Here is a 20222-nt window from a genome sequence, read left to right as displayed (position 1 = left end):
GATAAATATTTCCTTTTAAAATATTTATATGCACCTTGGCTGTGTGCACGAATGGATAAATATAAATTTACATATTTGCTTGCATACTTCCGTGAGTGCAGGTATATTTAAATATATACAAAAAAAAAAAAAAGAAAGGCACATAAATTTATACCTGAACATAAAGTAAAATGGATTAATTCCAAAAGGGTACATTTTTATCAGGAACACATTTCCACTCCTCTTCTAAAATTAATTTTGTTTTCTTCTTAAGCCATCTAGGTTTCCAATCTTGGCTTAACCACAACCACTTTCCTGACTTTCCTCTTTTCATCATAGGCTTTCCTCCTTTAATTGCTCTGGTATGAGGAAATTTGACTATTTTAAAAAATTTGTCAGTAAATAAAAATTGTAATTTACTTAAAAAGTTTATAACACTTTTATTGTATGCTCCTAAGGATAAAATCATATTTTCAATAAGTACTTTTGATTTCTTAGTGTCTATATTGTTTAAAGGGTATGTTAATTTATATGATTCCACAGCATAATGGAATGAATTGTCATACTTTTCTATATCAAAATATTTGATTGCTAGTATCCTATATACTCTACTCAAGTATACTGTTCTTATATCACCTCCCATTTTTATCTTTTTATTATCTTCTTTATCATTTTCATTTAACAATGTATTTTCCCTTAACCATAATGTTATCCTGTTTTGGTCCCCCTCACTTGAAAAAAATTCATCAATACCTTTAATTTTTTTAAAATAAATGTTTTTAAAATCATCAAATGTGATTATAGGTTCATTCAAACTAAGTAACTTCAAGTCTTGCATTTTCGTAGGAGTAATGTCTTGTTCACATTCCAAATAATTCTTTAATTCAATTAGTTTTTCAATGGATGAAAAATTGTCTTCATCAAATAAATAGAGAAAAGCTTTTGCTGTTATTTTATTATACTGATTATTAATGTCTAAGTAGGTACTATGATTAAAAATTATTTCGTTTAAAAATAACTTGATTGCATTACTCATCTTTTTTGGCTTTTCATTTAGTAGTACTTCTAATTTTTTATATAGAACATAAGAACTGCACTGATGATTTAACTCTAAATTATTTAGAAAATCCCTTATAAAGAATTCTTGCACTCGGTCAACAGAACTTTTTTCATTACTGCTTTTGTCACTGCTGCTGCTACTGGCACTGCCACTACTCTCATCTTTTCCTTCTTTCGCAGGACTATTTTGGTCTATTTGCAAGGAATCCTGCATATGCTCTATGAACCCATCCTTCGATAACTCATCTTCTCTACTTAAAAAATCGTTTATATTACCTAAATCATATATTGAATGAAAGTAGCTCTGATATCTATTTAGTATATTCTTCAAATTATTTTCATTGTTTAACTCATTTCCATATATTTCTTCAATTAGTTTATTTTTATGTCTCAGTTGCACTAAAGGAATAGATTTTATATGAAATTTATGAACTAGCAAATTATTATTGTTTATATTTAATTTAAATATAAGAAATTTTTTATCTATCTTATCTTTCACTCCCTTATTTGCTATATCCATTAATTTGTTAAAACAGCTTAAACATGTATAAGCATAGTTAGCATACCCATAAATTAAAAGAGTCTTTTCCTTAGTTACTATGTCATTGTAATTGTGATCATTAATTTCTTTGCACTCGAAAATTTCCCTATCAACATTTTTGTAATTTTCATGAAAACTATTAAATTTGCGTTTTTTTGAAAGAAAAAATAATATACATTTATTGCTTTTCTTCATTCTAGAAGCTGTTACACATACCATCTTCAGTGCGTCCCCTCATCACACGTGTATATATATATATATATATATATATGCACATAAAACACCGTAATGTATATTTATTTCCCCCCTAAATTTACCTAAGCCCGTTCTCTTATCATTTTATGCGCTAAACAATTTGGAGTTGCCGTTCAATTTTTACTTGAAATTTTGTGGTAAAAACTTAAAAAAATTAAAAGAGAGGCATTATTTGTATGTATGCATATATATATATATGTACATATGTACGCATGTACGAATATATATATATATATATATATATGGGTGTACGTAAGTAGGAACACACATGTACGTATCTCCTTATGGGTCTTTCTACTTCATTATGGATATTGTCATTTTCTCTTCCAATTTTTTTGTTAGCTAATAAGGGAAGTTTCGAAAGGATATGCAAATATTTTAAATATGGTAAATACGTAATATGAACAATGCAGGAGAATAATTTCGAATTTTTTTTTCTTCTTATTTTTTAAAAATAAAAAAGCACAGCGTAAAATCATAAAATTTTCATTGCTTCTATTAAGATAAAAAAAAAAAAAAAAATAAATAAAATAACGCATATAGAATATATTTTTTTCTTATAAATATACCATATCTAAGTGAAAGTATATATTCGTAATATTTTTATCTGTTAAATTTTCGTGATAATGGAGACTTTTATTTTCTTGAATAATAATTTTAAAATTATTCAGTTCTGCAAGATGTATAACATGCGGAACACGTACGCATATATCTATATATCTGTCATTATATATACATATTGTATTCATATTTGTGTATTTATTCAAATGGTATACTTTAGTTAAATAGCTCGTAGCATTTATAAAAGACCTTGTTTACACATATTCATTTATGTATATTAATATTTGTACCATTTACAATAAAACTTTGAATTTCATACATGCGCCTGTCCTTTTCATTAAACTTTTCAAGTAATCTACAAAAATTAACGTTAATATTGGTTAATTTGTGCCATGAGAAGTATAGTTTGAAATAATATTAAAACAAAAATGTGCGCAAGTACAAAAAGTGCAAAACATATTCGAAATATACAGATATGCGGAATAAATGAACGAAATATTCTACTTTTTAAAAAATAAAAATTGTGTTTACGTGCTTATATTTTTTTTATATTTTTCCTTTATCACATTTATGACTTTTGTCTTTTTTCTCAGTTCTGATTCTAAATTTAATTTTTCGTTGTTCACAGCCTAAAATAGGAAAAGGTCAGGAGAGGAATGAAAAGCTAAAAAAATCACTACATTAAAAAAAAATGTATGACCCTAAAATGTATATCATAAGTATCTTTTTTAAATAATATTACTTTAATGCTATTTCGTAAGTTAATATTTTCTGATATTAGAATATCCGATTGTTGCAATTCTTTGTTTCTACTTTTTATCATTTTTCTGTATGTCTTAGATAAATCTGTTAAATCCTTCGAAAATTGAATATGTGAACACATATATATATATACATAAGTTTCTATGTATGTTTGCAGTAAACCCACTGGTATTATACATTTCAACTTGTTCGTTTTTTCATTCAAAATTCTTAATTTTTACTACTATTCTTTCATGTAGTTTAGAAATTTCATCTTTTAAATCTAGGTTTTCCTTTTTTAATTTAACTATATTATCTTCGTGTTTTTCCTTTTCTTCAAATATTTCGGTGATTTCATTTTCCTTTTCAATATAAGCATATTCTAGATTCTAATTAGACAAGTTTGTGTTAAAAAGGACACGCAGGCGTGTATATTATCGCACATATATGTACATACACATGTATATACGTATATACGTATACATATATATACATGAACATACATATACCTATACATTTATATATTTAACTATATATGTGTACTAATGCAATGCGCATGAAGCTACTATTTACATTTGTTTTAAAAACACCTCTAATTTTTTCTGGAGAGCTTCATTTTCTTTTTTAAGAATTGTTTTTTCATAGCAAGATTTATTCTTTTAACACATATGTGCGGTTGCATAGGTACACAATTTAATAAAGAAGTATAAATAAATATGATTAACTTTTATATATTATTTTCAGATAAGTAAACGCTATTTTAGTATTGTAGATACAATTATGCAAGTATAGACATATGTATATATATATATATATATATATATATATATATATATATATGTATAAATGTATGTATGAATATATGTATGGACATATACGTGTATATGCATAAATCTGAGTTCATATTTAACCAAAAGATTTTTATATTTTTCTTCTAATATTAAGTATTCCATTTTAATGAACTCTTTATGGTATGTGCCTTATAGTAGGCATAAAATATATATATATATATATATATCTATAAATCAAAAAATAGAGAAAAAGTGTGTGCTATTTTTTCATGCTTTGCGATTCCAAATTAAGATATATCTACTTTAATTTAAAAATTATAAAAAAAGTTTCATTTAGAGGATCTAATTATGTGTCAATATGTTTTTGAATTTTAAGAAATTTTATACATCTAGTTTTTTTTTTTTTTTTTTTTTGTGTACATGTATGTTTCTATAATTGTTTTTCTATCCAGTCACACCTTTTCAATTTTCATAAAAATGTTGAAATGTTAGGTCTCATTATCAAACAACTTTTTATATGAATAAAATGTAGGATTAAAAATTACTAAACGTTTAATATACAAGTAGATATTCCTTTAATATATATGGTTGGACAGTAACTTTTATAATGATCACTTTATTAAATATACTTCTGTTCTTGTCATAAAGAGGATACACCATTTTCGCTGCATTAAAACGAATAGTACATACTAACAAATGCATATGATGTATTCTTTGGAAAAAAAAAATATACATATATATGTATTTGTTTTAAAATAATGATAATTTCTGTTAAATTTATACATTTTTAGAAGATACATGAAAAGCATGAATTACGATAACAATGATTACGTGAATTGCTCATGATCTTTCTTAATATTTAAAATATCGCCTTTTTTCTGGGGTACAGAAGAGTAAAACGGTTCATCGAGTTAATGTTCACGGTATACACCATATTAATCTTTCATCATGTATTTGTATATATACTTACGTACATATATACGCATTAGCACATACACACGTACACAATTTAAGCTTTCTGAATGGTTTTTCTCACTCAAAACGCAGTTTCACCATTTATCAACATAGCCTGGCTTTCATGTATAGCAAACTGAAATACATACATTTAAATTTTTTTTCCATGTGTTCATTTTAAGAATAAAATTTTTTGGTTATTAGCTTGAGAATTTTATATTATCCTATATTTTAATTAGTCTATTATGTACAATTTTTTAAATTACTGTAATATTGATATTAATATTAATGTTAATAATAATAATTTTTCTTCTTTTTATTTATACCAATTATTATATTAAAATTAATATTTTATATTAAATTTATCAATGAATAATCAAATTAATGAGTAAAGACATAAAAAATGGTACCTTTTTTATTATGAACATAATTTTTTTTCGTTTTGTCTTTTACGTATATTTCCTTTCAATGTAGTTAATGTATGCATATCGAACATACACAATCTTAACATTTACTTATACATACATATAAATAAATATATAAATACCTTTTTAATGCAATACATCTTTGATGCGCCCATATTTTACAAATACTATTTATAAACTTATATATGTATGAGTATGAGCAAATAAAAAATGAGAAGAATAACTAAATAAAATTTTTTTGCATAGCTAGAAATAATAATGTTGAAAAACTATCCAAAGTAAATTTTCAGTAAAAAAAGTGCTTATATGTGCATACATACATATGTAAACATATATATATATATATATACACATATATACACGTATATACACATATATATGCATATATTCTATACATATACAAGCATACATTTATGCACATATGGCGTAAAATTGCTATATAAACAAGTGCTTTCATTTATTTACAAACCACAAATGGCCAAAAGACTGCACATTTTCTTATTTTATATTTTCGCAAACAGTGAACTCAACATTTTACTAATTATTTGTTCCATTAATGCAACAAAAGGTTTAAAAAGTGAAAAAAACTTTATAAAATGAATTCTCAAAAATAGATGGAAAATAGTTTAAAAACAAATATGAATAATACAGATTATAACGGAGTATAAAATGGTCTGCTTAAATTAAGAAAAAAAGGAAAAAAAGTTAGAACGTATAATATTGAAGAATTTATATATAACAAAAGTACTTGCTAAAAATTCTGTACAAAAATTGTTTACCGAAAATTTCGCATTAACAAGTCATATGTTAAAGGTTCATTAGTGCAATGAGATAGCTATTTTATTTATATGTAAAAAAATACAAAAAAAAAAAAAAAAGAGCACCATAAAAGGATAACGCGGAAGAAAAATGGAATGTATACTTAAACAGAGTAGCACATCCTTGAAGAAGATATAAATTCCTTTTAAAAAAAAAAAAAAAAAAAAAAAATTTACTGCATATGTAAAGACCTTCTTTTTTTTTTTTTTTTTTTTTGAGATGCATATTGAAGAGATAATTTTAGATGGCTTTAAAAGCTATCCTACTAAAACAGTGATAGGGCCATTTCACCCCCAATTTAATGCAATAACTGGTCTAAATGGAAGCGGTAAATCGAATGTTCTAGATGCTATTTGTTTCGTTATGGGAATAAATAATTTAAGTTTAATTCGAGTAAATAGATTAGATGAATTAATCTACAAACAAGGTCAAGCAGGGATAACAAAAGGAAGTGTTACTATAAAATTTAATAATGAAGAAAAGCCTAGTCCACTGCAAGAACCATATAGAGACATGAAAAATATAACGATTACTAGACAAATAGTATTAGGTGGAAGAAATAGATATCTTTTGAATAGTCACAATGCAAAACCAAAAGACATTAGCGATTTCTTTCAATCTTTGAAATTAAATATTAATAATCCTCATTTTCTAATTATGCAAGGGAAAATAACAAAAGTTATTAACATGAAACCAGTTGAGCTTCTTGGCTTGATTGAAGAATCTAGTGGAACAAAACTGTATGAAGTTAAAAGAACAAATGCAATAAATTTAATGGTAAAAAAAGATCAAAAATTAAGCGAAATAAATAAAGTGTTAGTAGAAGAGATAGAACCTACTTTAGTAAAATTAAAAAAAGAGAAAGAGGAGTATAATAAATTTATTAGTAATAGTGAAGAAATTGAAAAATATGAAAAAGTGGAAATTGCGTATAAATACTATGTAGCTAAAAATATGATGCAAAAGAATCAAGAAAAAATTGAAGAAGCTACTAATGAACAAAAAGACTTAGAAAAAGACATAAAAGATATTGAAAAAGAGATAGAGAAATATAAACAAGAAAAAGAAAAATTAACTAGTGAAACTAGTGTTGCAAGTGTACCTATGAAACTTCTTATTGAAGAGAAAGAACAGTTAGAAAAAAAAATATCCCATTTAAAATCAGAATCGAAGATAGAACACAAAGAAAAGGAAAAGGAAAAGAAAAAAAAGGAAGGTATTAAAAAAGAAATAAAACGTATAGAAAACAAATTAGATGATTATCAAAAAAATGATGAAAATAATAACAAAAATTTAAAGTCTTATGAAGATCTACAAAAAAAAATACAACTGTTAAAAGAAGAATTAAATGAAAAGCAGAACACAATTAATTGTTTATTAAGTGCAGGTACGAATAATAATCAGTATACTGGTTCATTTAGAGAACAATTAAAAAATTATAAAACAAGTTTGAGTAAAACAGAAACGCAAATAAATAATTTATTACAAAATAGTAAACATCTGGAAAAGGAAATTATCAATTTAAAAGACCAACGGAAAAAATATGAAAACGAATTTAATGAAATAAATAAAGAAAAAGAAATAGAAAATAAAAAAAAAGAATCATGTGAAAAAGAATTGCAAAAATTAAATGAGGAATACAACAATTTGGAAGAGTTAAGCACTTTACAAGAGGAGAGAAACTCTTTGTGTAATGATATAGAACGATTGCAACAAGAATTGCAAGTATTGAAAAATATAGTGAATAATATTAAAATAGGATATGATATTCCTAATAATATGAAACCATCCGATGTATTGGGTCAAATATATAAATTAATTAAAATAAAGAAGGAGTATGACAACACAGCATTAGCAGTACATTTAATTTTAGGAAGCAAGTTATCCTACATACTAGTACATAACAAAGAAAATAGTAAAAGTTTATTCGAATATAATAATTTTTCTAAAGGTAATAGAAGGGTTACATTGCTTCCATTAGAAGACTGTATAGTTTCTAGAGATCTAAATGAAAAAAGTGTTGAGGAATGTCGAAAATTTGTAGGATTAGATGCACATGATAAGAAAGAAGTAATATATTTTTTAGACATAATGGAATATGATAAAAAATTAGAAAAACTTATAAAATACTTGTTTAACGGAACACTGATTTGTTCAAATGTAGACATATGTAAGAAAATAACTTATAATACTAATAGGAAATTGTCTTATCCTACAATAACATTAGAAGGAGATAAATTTGATACTTCGGGTAGTATGTCAGGAGGATCTAATAAAAATATAAATTTGTTTTTAGTACATTATGAAAAATATGAAAATAAAAAAAAAGAATACTACGAGAAAGAAAATAAATTAAAAGAAATTAATGAAAAGCTAGCTATACTAGAAAAGGCAGAGGAAAGGAAAAAAAAAATTAATAAAGATATACAAATCTATACGAACAACTTAAGTAATATGGAAAACAGAATGGAAACTAGTAAATATGGAAGCATATGTCAAAAAATTGAACAATCAAAAGAAGAAATTGATAAAGGGAGAAAAGAATTAAGTGAATTATATGAAGAACAAAAAAAATTAACAGAAATTATACGTAAAATAGAAAAGGATATATTAGAATATGAAAATGATAAAGATAAAAAAGAGGAACATTTAAAAGAAGCAGTAAAAAAATTAAAAAATAAAATAAAACAATTGGAAGCAGAGGAGCATAAAAAAAAAGAGGAGGTAGATGATGTGTTGTTGCAAATTGAAAATTATAAGAAACAAATGGAAAAGGAAAGCAATGATTTAGTTAATTCGGATGAAACCATCAATGAAATAGAAAAAAAAATAAACGAAATTGAAAACAATATAAATACTACAAAGGAAGAGTTAAAAGGATTAGAGAAAAAAATTACGGAACTTCAGATCAGTTTTAGTTCTTATGATATTGAAATTAAACAAGTAGTAAAAAAGATTGAAGATTTAGAAAAAAAAAGGAGTAAAGATATGTTAAAATTGAAAAAACTGGAAAATACATTAACAGATTTACAAACAGATTTTAAAGCAGGAAGTGACACAATAAAACAGTTAAATAAAACACATGTCTGGATTGAATCATATGAACCGTTGTTTAATAAAAAATATACTCCTTATGATTTTGAAAATTTTAGACATGATGTCATACAAAAAAAGATTCAAACACTTCAGAATGAACAAAACAAATTGTCAATAAACATTAACAGAAAAGCAGTTCAAATGTATGAACAAGTTCAGGAGGATTATAAGGATTTAATAACGAAGAAGTCCCAAGTAGAAGAGGATAAGAAAAAAATACAGGAAGTTATAGCGGATCTGGATGTAAAAAAAAGTGAAAGCTTATTAGCCATGTACCAGCAAATTAATGATTATTTCCAGGCAATTTTTTCTACACTTCTGAACAATGCACAAGCTAAATTAAGCGTAGTGGATGGGGACTTGTCCAATGGAATAGAGATGAAGGTAAGGAAGCAGAGAAGCAAAGAATTGTCAAAGAAAATGAAAAATAAAGGAATGATAATATCAGTGGAAAATCTTATAATTGCGATGAAATCGCTAGCTGCAGGCGTGTAGAGGCATGCCCAGTGTTATCTTGATATACAAACATACTTACACGCGCGTGCGCATATGTATATGTCTATGTGTACATTAATGTGTATGCCTATGTGTGTGCATTAAGTGCAGTGCGTCCTTTTTTGTATATCTCGTGTTTATTTATGGATCCCGTATTTTTAATATTCCCTATTTAGTTACGCACGTAACAGCGCACAAGCGCGATGAGGTACTTACTACTATACGTTAATTTCTGTTTTAAATTTTTAGATTGCATTTAACAATAACTGGAAGGAGTCATTAACTGAGTTGAGTGGGGGTCAGAGAAGTCTTTTGGCTCTTTCGTTGATTTTAGCATTATTGAAAGTTAGAACAGTACCAATGTATATATTAGATGAAATTGATGCAGCATTAGATTTAAATCATACTCAGAATATAGGTGATATGATAAGAACACAATTCCCTCATTCTCAATTTATTATTGTATCATTAAAAGAAGGTATGTTTTCACATGCAGATGTGTTATTTAAAATGAGATTTATCGATGGAATTTCTACAGTTAATAGGCACTCATTAGATGTCAGACAAAGTACAAACAAAAAAGAGGTTACAGAAGTAAAGAGAAGGAGAGTTACGATTCATGAGAAGGAGCCAGATGACTAGTATAATTTAAGGGGTCCGGATTTCGTATAAGTGCACATATAAGCGCAGGGTTATATATGTATATGTATGTATATATGTATGTAGATATTTTCCTGCAACCCCGTGGGGTAGCCTTTTTTCCATTTTTCGCTACAGTTCCTATATCACCTTTACATAATATTTAGTATAAATATTATTTACTTTTACTTATGATTTATTCATTCGTTTTTTGGAAAAATATACTAGTGCGTGAAAATTGAAAAAACGTAGAAATGTCGGGAACATAAATTTTAGGACATTTCCCCAATAATGTTATATCATTTTTTTTTTTTTTTTGCTTCTTTGCATTAATAATACCATATATATGCTAACATATATATATATTTATATATGGAAAGGTTACATTTTACAATGTAAACAGCGAAATATAATAAAAGGTACTAATAGTTTAATCAAAATTATAGAAGAATAAAGGTGGAGGCAATAATATGGCAAATATGCTGAAAACAATTGTAGTCATTGAAACAAAAATGAAAACGTAAAAGTATATAAAATGTACTACTAAAAATAGGAGTGCTAGAAAAATATAAATAAAAAACAAAAAAAATTACCCAATAAGGCGTTTCTTGCAATATAGTAAGCAAGTGAACGTGCACATAATTGTAACGTATCAAAGGTGAAAAATAGATACATGTAACTTCACTAAATAATGTAAAATGGAACTGTAATCATGTAGTTGTAGTCCTATATCTGTATTCAAGTAAACACACGAATTAACTCAAAACTATTCCCAATGTACACAGTTAAAAGTAAAAAATGACACAAGCAATTTTCTTTGCAGAATGCATAATATTTTAAACTATCCAATATGGAGATGTGTTGTTGTAAGTGTATCTTTTTTTTGATTCAATATATTCATTTCCTGACTCAACAAAATATCAACAAATGTTTGAACTATATCTTCAATTAAAATATTTTTCATCATATCAGTTATGGACTGTAATTGGAAATATGTTGATATTTTATTCTGGATATTAAACTCATCTGTATAAAATGTGTCATCATATTTATTTGTAAATAAAAATTTTTTATTTTCCAGATTTACAGCCAAATATTTTTTGGTTTTTGAATTTAATATATGCACATATGACATACTTATTTGTTTGTTATACTTTCTACATCTTTCCAATATAAAGTGCGCATCTGAAAAATTCTCGACCTTTTCATTTTTAAGATGAACAGCAGTTAATATTTCGTTATTATATGAGGAAAAATAGCTACCTATTCTATTTGTATTCTTACTCATTTTATTCATCTTACATATCTTATTCGAGGCGTTCATTTTATCTTTTGGTAGGGATCCTTTATATTGGAATGAAACCATTTGTGCTACATCCTCGTTGTGTACCTCATTTTCACATTTTGCGATTTTCTCAACTGTAATAAAGGTGCTATAATAGTCCGGTTCAAGATGGGTAGAGGGTTGTACTTCGCCATGGCTAGTACTACCGCAGTTATCATTACGTTTGGTATTACTATTACTTCTATAGTTACGATTATCATTTCGACTATATTTACAACTAATATTGCTTATATCATTACTTCTATCGTTCCTACTATCGCCATTACTACTGTTGCTGCTAGATGTGGGGCCCCCTTTTACAGCATCCGTATAATTTCTAATGCAAATAGTACTACTATCAACTGTACCAAGGGGATGATTTTTTTGGAGAGGGTTACTATCCATCATATGGCTATCTAAACAATTAGAATTGTCAACACTTGAAAAGTTACTGTACATTTGAAACTCTTCTATCTTAGTAGAACTGCTAAGTATTGTTTCATCCTCATTTGCGCCTTCTCCTTTATGCATATTCATTACATATTTGTTCTTTTCGATAAAATGAATATATTCTGCTTCATCAATCTGCTCACATTTTTTTTTGAGTTTCTCATTTATTTTGTCTGTATTTATTGATTTAACTTTGTCACCTTCTCCTCGTAAGTCTTTGTTTTTCTTATCTCCTGTATCATTTTTACTATGTGCTTCATAATTTTTTAAAGAATCATTACTTTTATCGTCAACAAAATTTTCAAAACAATCGTATTCTCCCTCTAGTTTTAAATTATTCTGTTGTTCTTTATTTTCATTTTTTTTTGGTTTAATAAAATTCCTAGATAGTCTTTTAGAATTGTTCATATCTCTATTTACTGATCCATCCTTTATATGTACAGGTGTAAGTAATGCGTTTTCGTCTTTTTCATTATACCAATAATATATATCATTTAAATAGCCATAAAAAAAATTCCAAATAGGATTATTATTTTGATCATTTATTATAGTTTCCTTCTTATTTTTGTAATAATTATATGTATAATCATGGTTCAATATCTGAATAGTAAAAAAGCCTACATCTTTTCCAACTACTACTCTTTCAACATCTTCAATGAAATGTGGTTCTACATCAAAATATAAATCCATACATGGGACTTTAATAGAGTATGTTTTAACTTCATCCTTTAATATCCTATTAATTATTTGTATTTCTTTTATTTTACTAACTAAATTGTCATTTATTATAAAATATTTTATTATATTTTTCATCATTTCGGGAAAATTTAAAGATTCATTATTCAGTACATCTTTTTCACTACATTCTGTATCGTTTACACTATCGTTCAAAAGAATGTTACACATATATTCTACACATAGCGAGTTTTTCAACAAACTATCCTCTACATTTTTTACCTCATTAACATGTTCATAACATTTCAGAAATTGATCAATGCATTCATCTTGAATAAATAAATAAATAAAACTTTTAAAAAATTTTTCTAAAAGAGTTTTTTCATTGATATAATTTATGTTACTCGATACTTCTCTCCGCAAGTTGTACTGCTTTATCATTCTACGGCAAAACTCAAAGAAGAGCCTTACTTCGCAAAATGTGCCACTACTGCCAGTACCACTACTTCCAATATTATTATTATTCATAATTTTCTTCATTTCCGGTACTTCTTTCAAAGATATATTATAATCATTAGACTGGTTAGAAGCATAAATATACTTATGCGAATTGATTATTTTATATAGAGATGAATCGTGCGGGTGACATGTACTAGAATTTATTCGTTCGTTTATGCATTCATTCTCTGGTGAGCACTTGGGGGTAAAAATTCTTTCTTCTTCTACTATTTCTACTTCTGTTTCGGCCTTTCCTAAATCATTCGTACAGTTATCATTTCTACTAATTCTCAAATTCTGCTTATCCACTAATGTGTTATCTTTTTTACTGTATTGATCTCCTTTATGCGAGTTCTGACAATCTTCATAAAAATCATTATTTAAGCTATTCTTTTTCACTTTTATCATTTCCTTTTGATTTGACTGAAACTGTGTTATATTCGAATGCATCCTCTTGAATGTTTGTCTCTCATTCTTAACATACTCTGATTTCTTTTCTGAAATGTATAACAATAAAATGTATTTTTCTTCCTTTTCTAAATTATCTACATTTAAACCTAGTTTTTCAAAATCTACTTGATATATGTCAACGTTTTTAAAATTTATTCTATCAATATCAACATTGAGGTTATACCTAGCTAACTTGGCCTTAACATTTTCGAACATGCCTAAAATGTTCATGCTTTCGGTCTTTTTCTTATTATTACTTCTACAATAGCTATTACTGTTACAACTGATACTGTCATTACTGTTACAGCTGATACTGTCAATGCTATTACAACTGATATTGTCATTACTGTTACTATGTTTTTTACTTTTATCTAAGGTATTACCGCATCTACTGCTTCTACCCCTGTTGAGTACATCAAACGCTTCCTCAATTTCTTTGTCCTTATCATCATTTCCCCTTATCATTACATTATCGAAGGTATTTCTATTTCTAAGAACATTGCTTAACCCCCTTTCAATCATAATTATATCACTGTTACACCTTTTAATTTGTTGCCTCATCCTTTTATTACTATTTTTTTTTTTCATTGACAATTTACCAGTTGAGCTCAATCCCAGAAAGTTATAATTTTCACCGTTCTTTATCGCCTTACCTTCAATATGCTCATCTAGATATTTATTAGGATAATATTCTGATTTATTTAAAACAGCTGATACTTCTTTATTAAACCAAAATGAATCTGATTCATTGTCATCCACTTCATCTATTTCCGAGTCATCATATATTTTTATATTTATTAATTTTTCTGATAAGTTAGAATTACTCCTTTTTACTTCCTTTTCTTCAAATAAATTGGTATTATTTAATTTTTCATAAATGAAAGAGTCCTTAATATTTTTCATTTTTCGTTGTATTTCACGTGAATCATCAGGTTGTAAATTATAATCCAGTGCTAACATGTCAGTGTCCTCTGTTTTGATATTCTGTGGACATAGAAGATTATTTCCTTTTTTCAGATTTTCATTATCTATACTTTCCTCTTCTTTTACCACTAATGGATTAACAAGAAAAATGGATGATTTGTTGTGAGACGTTGAAAAAGAAGTTGAAAAAGATGCAGGAAAAGACGTAGGAAAAGAGGGAGGAAACGAAGAAGGGGATGAAGAAAATTCGAAATGCTTACTCAATCTGTCGATTTGTATTTCTTCCTCCCTACTCAAATTATTTTGAACTTCACTGTTTCTCCTTTTATTGAAGTTCTTAGATTTTCTCATAGAGTTATTCATATTTTTCCTTTCCGTTTCGTCAAGCATATTTTCAATACTATTTACCGTTTTTTGGACCTTGTCATTCATGTCATTTTGCTGTAAAACAATTTTTTGTATTATTATTTCTTCCTGCAAATTTTGATTTCGTGTGTGGTTCATAGAATTCGTATTATTATTAGGAAAAAATTTTGTACTCTTATTTTTTATATTACAAGATATATTATTCTGCTTTTTTGAATGTGAGGAAAATTTTTCAAAATTCGTTATAATTTCACTTTTTTTTTCCTTTAAGTTTTGTACACTTACTTCATTTTTTACTATAGGTGATATAAAATGATCAACAATCTTTTCATCTTTTTGTATATTCTTAATATTTATACTTTTCTTTGTATAAATTTCGTTTAATTTATCTGACCATTTTTCATTTAAGCTTTTTATTAAATCTTGTTTGTTCAGGCAACTATTTTGTTCATTTTTTTTCTTTTTTTTTTCTTTCTCCCCCATATGACTTATTGTGACATTTCTTCTCCCATTTTCTTCACTTTGCACACTCGGTGTATTTTCGTTATCCTCTGCTGTATTATTGAGCTCTTTTTTATTCTTCTCTTTTTCATTATGTGCATTATTATGTTTTAATTCACTAAAAGAACATTTTTTTTCCGTGTCTCCCGTATCTTTACGTTTTAGTATCAAGCTATTATTAACTATAACTCCTACGCTGGAGTCCCCTGGTATATTTGTGCCCTTCAAATTATAAGCGTCCTCATTGTTATTCTCCTCACTATGCTCATTAATATACTCCTTTTTAGGCTGATTATTAATCTCCCTTTTTGTGATAATTGTTGTGTAATCAGTTTCTTCCTCATAAGAATAAGGCGACAATTTTTTTTTCGTTTTATACAATTTTGATTTTGAATTGTATAAGGTATCTTTTTCTCTGATATTTGCTTCTTCATTTTTAGTTCTATGTAACTCCTTTTCATTGGAGTCAAATATATTTATATATTTTTCACTACATGTAGATGAACTATTTTCATTATTGTTTTTTCTGTTTTCAGTATAAAGTAGATTCTCCTCATATGATTCACCTATATTCACATAATTGTCTGCATGATCTCTTGATTTGTTAAGGTTGTCATTTGAGATGTCCTTCATCCCTTTTGAATTAATATTAATAACCTTATCACTAACCACTCCTCCAATTGTTTCAACTTCATTATTGTCTCCTTGTAAATGCTTCTGATGCATTTTTTTCAATTGTGTATTATGTTCTTTTTGGAGAAGCAAGTTTTTCTAAAACTTGCATAGATATATATATACATACATAAATATACCATATATTTCACCAATTCAATTAATGATTTTTATGATAAATATACACTAGCAAAACACCATATAATACAACTTAAACAAAAAAAAAAAAAAAAAAAGGAAATCAAGAAAACGAAAAAGAGAAAAAACGGGAAATCAAGAAAACGAAAAAAAGAAAAAAAAGGATATTTAAACAGTTTTTTTTATTATGTATTTAAACAATAAATAATCATACTATATGCACTGCGCAAAATAATTACATTAAACGGAAAAGGGTTGAAAAAACAAAAACGTTTTTTTTTCCCTAGTTACTCATGTAACTATTTTTATGTATTTCACTGCTCAAACTTTTATAATATTATTAATATCTTTTTTGAATTCATTGTGAAAAAAAACATTCATACAAATATACATACAGTATGCAAGTAAAAGCGTGTATACACCTGTAAGTTCATGAAGATATTTGCTCAGGTAAACGTACATGTACATACAAATACACAGAAGCGAACACATACACATATACATATACATTAATTTAGCTTTATATTAACTGTACAAGGGTACACATTATTGGGATGGCGGCGGGTGAATTTGAAAATTAAAACAAATAAAAAGGAAAATAATCAAATGTAATTAAAAGTAATCAAAAACAATCAAATATTATTTTAGAAATTAGCAATATAAAAATAAGATACTATGAAAGATGATATTTCACACTAACGGAATAACAATTTTTTGCAGGGTGATAAGGAAAAATAACGTGTACATGGCATAGTAACACATGTGACAGGTACAAAACAGGGTTAACTGATCTAGCAGTATATATTTGTATGCATGCATATGTATATGTATGTGCATATGTACATGTATATGAATACCTTTAATGACGTTATAATAATTATATTGTACTTTCTTATATTCCTCATTTTTGTTGCATTAACGTTTTGCTCATTTTATGTTCATTCATTTTTCTCTCCTTTTATTATAGCATTTTATTCGTGTACTTTATATGCAAAAAAAAAAAAAAAAAAAGACAATGATAAACATGTCTTTAATATAATATATAAACAATGATATGTATACATATACATATAGCGTGTATAATGAGGTACTCGTAATTTTAGGAGTTTTTAATGATTCACATGCTGTGCTAGATGGTAGTTTTATGGCATTAATATTTTTTCATTTTTTGAATTTTTTTCAAATTTTTTTAACTTCATAAATTATATATGCACATGTAAAAAATTAAAAAGGTTTTGCAAAATTGTTGTAAATGCAATATATTCATATTTGTTTTTCTTTTTAACAAGACATTTTTGCAACTGTGTGTTTATGAGACCATAATGATTTGAAAATAAGGCGAAATGGCAAAAATATGTATACGTGTATATGTTCATGTATATTTATATATGTACATAAATATATAACTGTTACGCGAATTCCCCTCATAGGCGAAAACAATTCATTATTATAAGAGACAATTAAAAAAGTAAAAATTGTATGTTCTTAATTTTTTTTGCTGCAAAAAGAGATCATACGTTTACAATCATTTACAAATGCACAAAAAAAAAAAAAAAAAATAAACAAATAAAAATAAAGTATATGAATAAAAAGAAAAAAAATTATTATTCCTTACATTCAAAAATGAGTAAAATTGTAGTGGTAACTTTTAACTCAATGTACAATCATTTATTACATACAATTTTTACTTATTTTTTAAACATTTTAAGAAACGTCAAAAATGAAAATAATTTCACTGGTCTCTACATATTGTATATGCTATAAGAATGAAACATTTTATATTGGCTAGCTACAAAAAAAAAAAAAAAAAAAAAAATTTTATTATATTTCCATTTGTATAATTTAATAGACTATTTTTAAAAATTTTATTAAAGAAAAACAAAAAACAAGAATGGAGAAAAAAATATTTTAAGTATCTTTTTTGTTCATTTAAAATTGGTCAATAATAAGGAATGCATGTCTTAAAAATATCCCCATAAGTGTTTTTTTATATTTTTGAAAATATTTTAAAAGGGCCATACTTTAATTGTATGTGTGTAAAATATGTCAATGAAATTTTCACTACGTGATGTTTAATTATAAATTGCATTTGCCTTGAGAATAATAATGCAAACAGAGCATTGCATATTCGTATATAAGTCTACATATTCCCATACATACAGCCATACATACATGAGTACGTACGTACAAAAATATAAGTGCAAGTTACACATTACGCATACAGTATAAGCATAAACAATAAACTCTGTTGTACGAATTTAACGTGCATATCCAACGATCCGTTGTTCTTTATTCATTTCCTCTCTACATTTTAAGAAAATTAAAATATCTAAAATAGTGTGATATAAGCTAAAAAAAGGGGAAAATTCAAATAAAAAATTTTAATACAAAAATGGAAAAAGTTTATGTATGTATAAGTTAAACAAATAAACACTTTTTTCTTAAATAGGATCAAAAAAAAAGAAAATGATCTGTTATACTCAGCATAAGATATTTACATGTATATGTACACCTATATACAAAAAAATTTTACGTATTTGTGTGTATACGTATGTATATGCTCGTATATGCTACGCATTCTGGTGTATAACTGGAAAAACTCTACAAAAATGGGAATACCAAACTTTTTCGCATTAGCGTATCTGCTCGTATAACTGATTAACGTAGTTGTAAAGACATGATGTTATTTCCTTTTCATCCATGGACGGATATACATCAAACACATCTTCTCCTAAATTTAAACCTATTGGTGAATAAGAACAAGATCTCTGCTTTTCAATTTCATCAACATCGATTGTGTTAGGCGGTGGACATATATTATAAGTGTTTAAAGCTAATCCTACAAAATGTGTCTTTACTTTTGACCTTTTTGCAATGACATGAAATGACTGTATTATTTTCGGATCAAAAGGAGAAATGTTAATATTTCCATCTGGACCCTTTCTGTCTCTGCCTCCACTGGGTGTTAACCAAATAATTTGTTTTCCTTCACTTAATAAATTTTTTAAAGTATTCAGAGATTTGTGATTGAACAAAATTTTTTCTTCTCTTAAATGTGGTGGGTTTTCTATATATTTTTTTGAAAAGATGGAAAGGAGATTAGCTGTAACACTAAATGGTCTTGATAAAGGATCTGCCCTTATCTTATGACCACCAACAAATATAATATTTCTCGAAATATTTTGTGCATTGTTCATATGAAAATAATATTTAATTATATTTGCATCAGCTTCTATATGATGATTACTAAATATAATAACATTATGTCCTTCATCTATCCACTTTTTTGTTTTGTTAATATTTGGAGTACCAAAAAATTTCGAATTTTTTTTATCAATTAAATGGGACCAAAACTCTAATGACCATTCATATAAATTCTCATCATACCTATGTATATTAGGGAAAGAATAATATCGATATTTTTTAAATGTGTCAATATACATTAAAAACATATTTAAGAATGTCTGTGGTGAACAAGACTTATATTTTTTAATTTCTTCATAATATTTTTTTAAAAAACCTGTAAAAGTATTAATGTGATCTATATTATCGTCATTTTCTTTTTTTAATAATTCTAATTCGTTAGAAATTAGTGTGTACGCTTCTTGGTATGAGTTTTCTTTTAACAATAAAGTAGTAACTTTATTATTAGTAGCATTATTGTTACTATCAGTATAATTAGTTATATTTGAAGAAGCGTAGGTATTATTATTTGTGTGTCTGCTTTTAGTAATGCCCTTAATCATATATGCATAATGACTGTGATTTTTTATATAATTAAGCGGTTTATATTTTAAGTTTTCAACAATTATTATTTCAAGGATGAATAAGAATAAAGCAGTTAACAAGGAGTTAGCAAAATTTTTCAT

The 20222-nt window shown here is 26.3% G+C and overlaps 4 protein-coding genes across 4 annotated transcripts; 1 reads left to right on the top strand and 3 right to left on the bottom strand.

Annotated features, from left to right (window-relative positions):
* Nucleotides 1–175: 175 nt before the first annotated feature.
* Nucleotides 176–4089, bottom strand: MKS88_005421 (uncharacterized protein; the record flags this gene model as incomplete). The annotated part of the gene is made up of 8 exons (XM_067218680.1): nt 176–1715; nt 2133–2176; nt 2404–2507; nt 2686–2750; nt 2927–3024; nt 3138–3251; nt 3379–3525; nt 4048–4089. 8 exons carry the CDS (start codon nt 4087–4089, stop codon nt 176–178), a joined length of 2154 nt encoding a protein of 717 aa, XP_067070631.1.
* A 1831-nt stretch (nt 4090–5920) lies between these two features.
* Nucleotides 5921–10358, top strand: MKS88_005420 (structural maintenance of chromosomes protein 2; the record flags this gene model as incomplete). Its single annotated transcript, XM_067218679.1, has 3 exons — nt 5921–5968; nt 6345–9710; nt 9966–10358. 3 exons carry the CDS (start codon nt 5921–5923, stop codon nt 10356–10358), a joined length of 3807 nt encoding a protein of 1268 aa, XP_067070630.1.
* Nucleotides 10359–11196: 838 nt separating this feature from the next.
* MKS88_005419 (uncharacterized protein) lies at nt 11197–16269 on the bottom strand (the record flags this gene model as incomplete). Its single annotated transcript, XM_067218678.1, has 1 exon — nt 11197–16269. One exon carries the CDS (start codon nt 16267–16269, stop codon nt 11197–11199), a length of 5073 nt encoding a protein of 1690 aa, XP_067070629.1.
* A 2717-nt stretch (nt 16270–18986) lies between these two features.
* MKS88_005418 (glycerol-3-phosphate 1-O-acyltransferase) lies at nt 18987–20222 on the bottom strand (the record flags this gene model as incomplete). The annotated part of the gene is made up of 1 exon (XM_067218677.1): nt 18987–20222. One exon carries the CDS (start codon nt 20220–20222, stop codon nt 18987–18989), a length of 1236 nt encoding a protein of 411 aa, XP_067070628.1.

Source organism: Plasmodium brasilianum, chromosome 14, assembly GCF_023973825.1.
Source record: "Plasmodium brasilianum strain Bolivian I chromosome 14, whole genome shotgun sequence".
In the NCBI taxonomy this organism is placed as follows: domain Eukaryota; phylum Apicomplexa; class Aconoidasida; order Haemosporida; family Plasmodiidae; genus Plasmodium; species Plasmodium brasilianum.
This window is presented reverse-complemented; position numbering and strand designations above follow the sequence as displayed.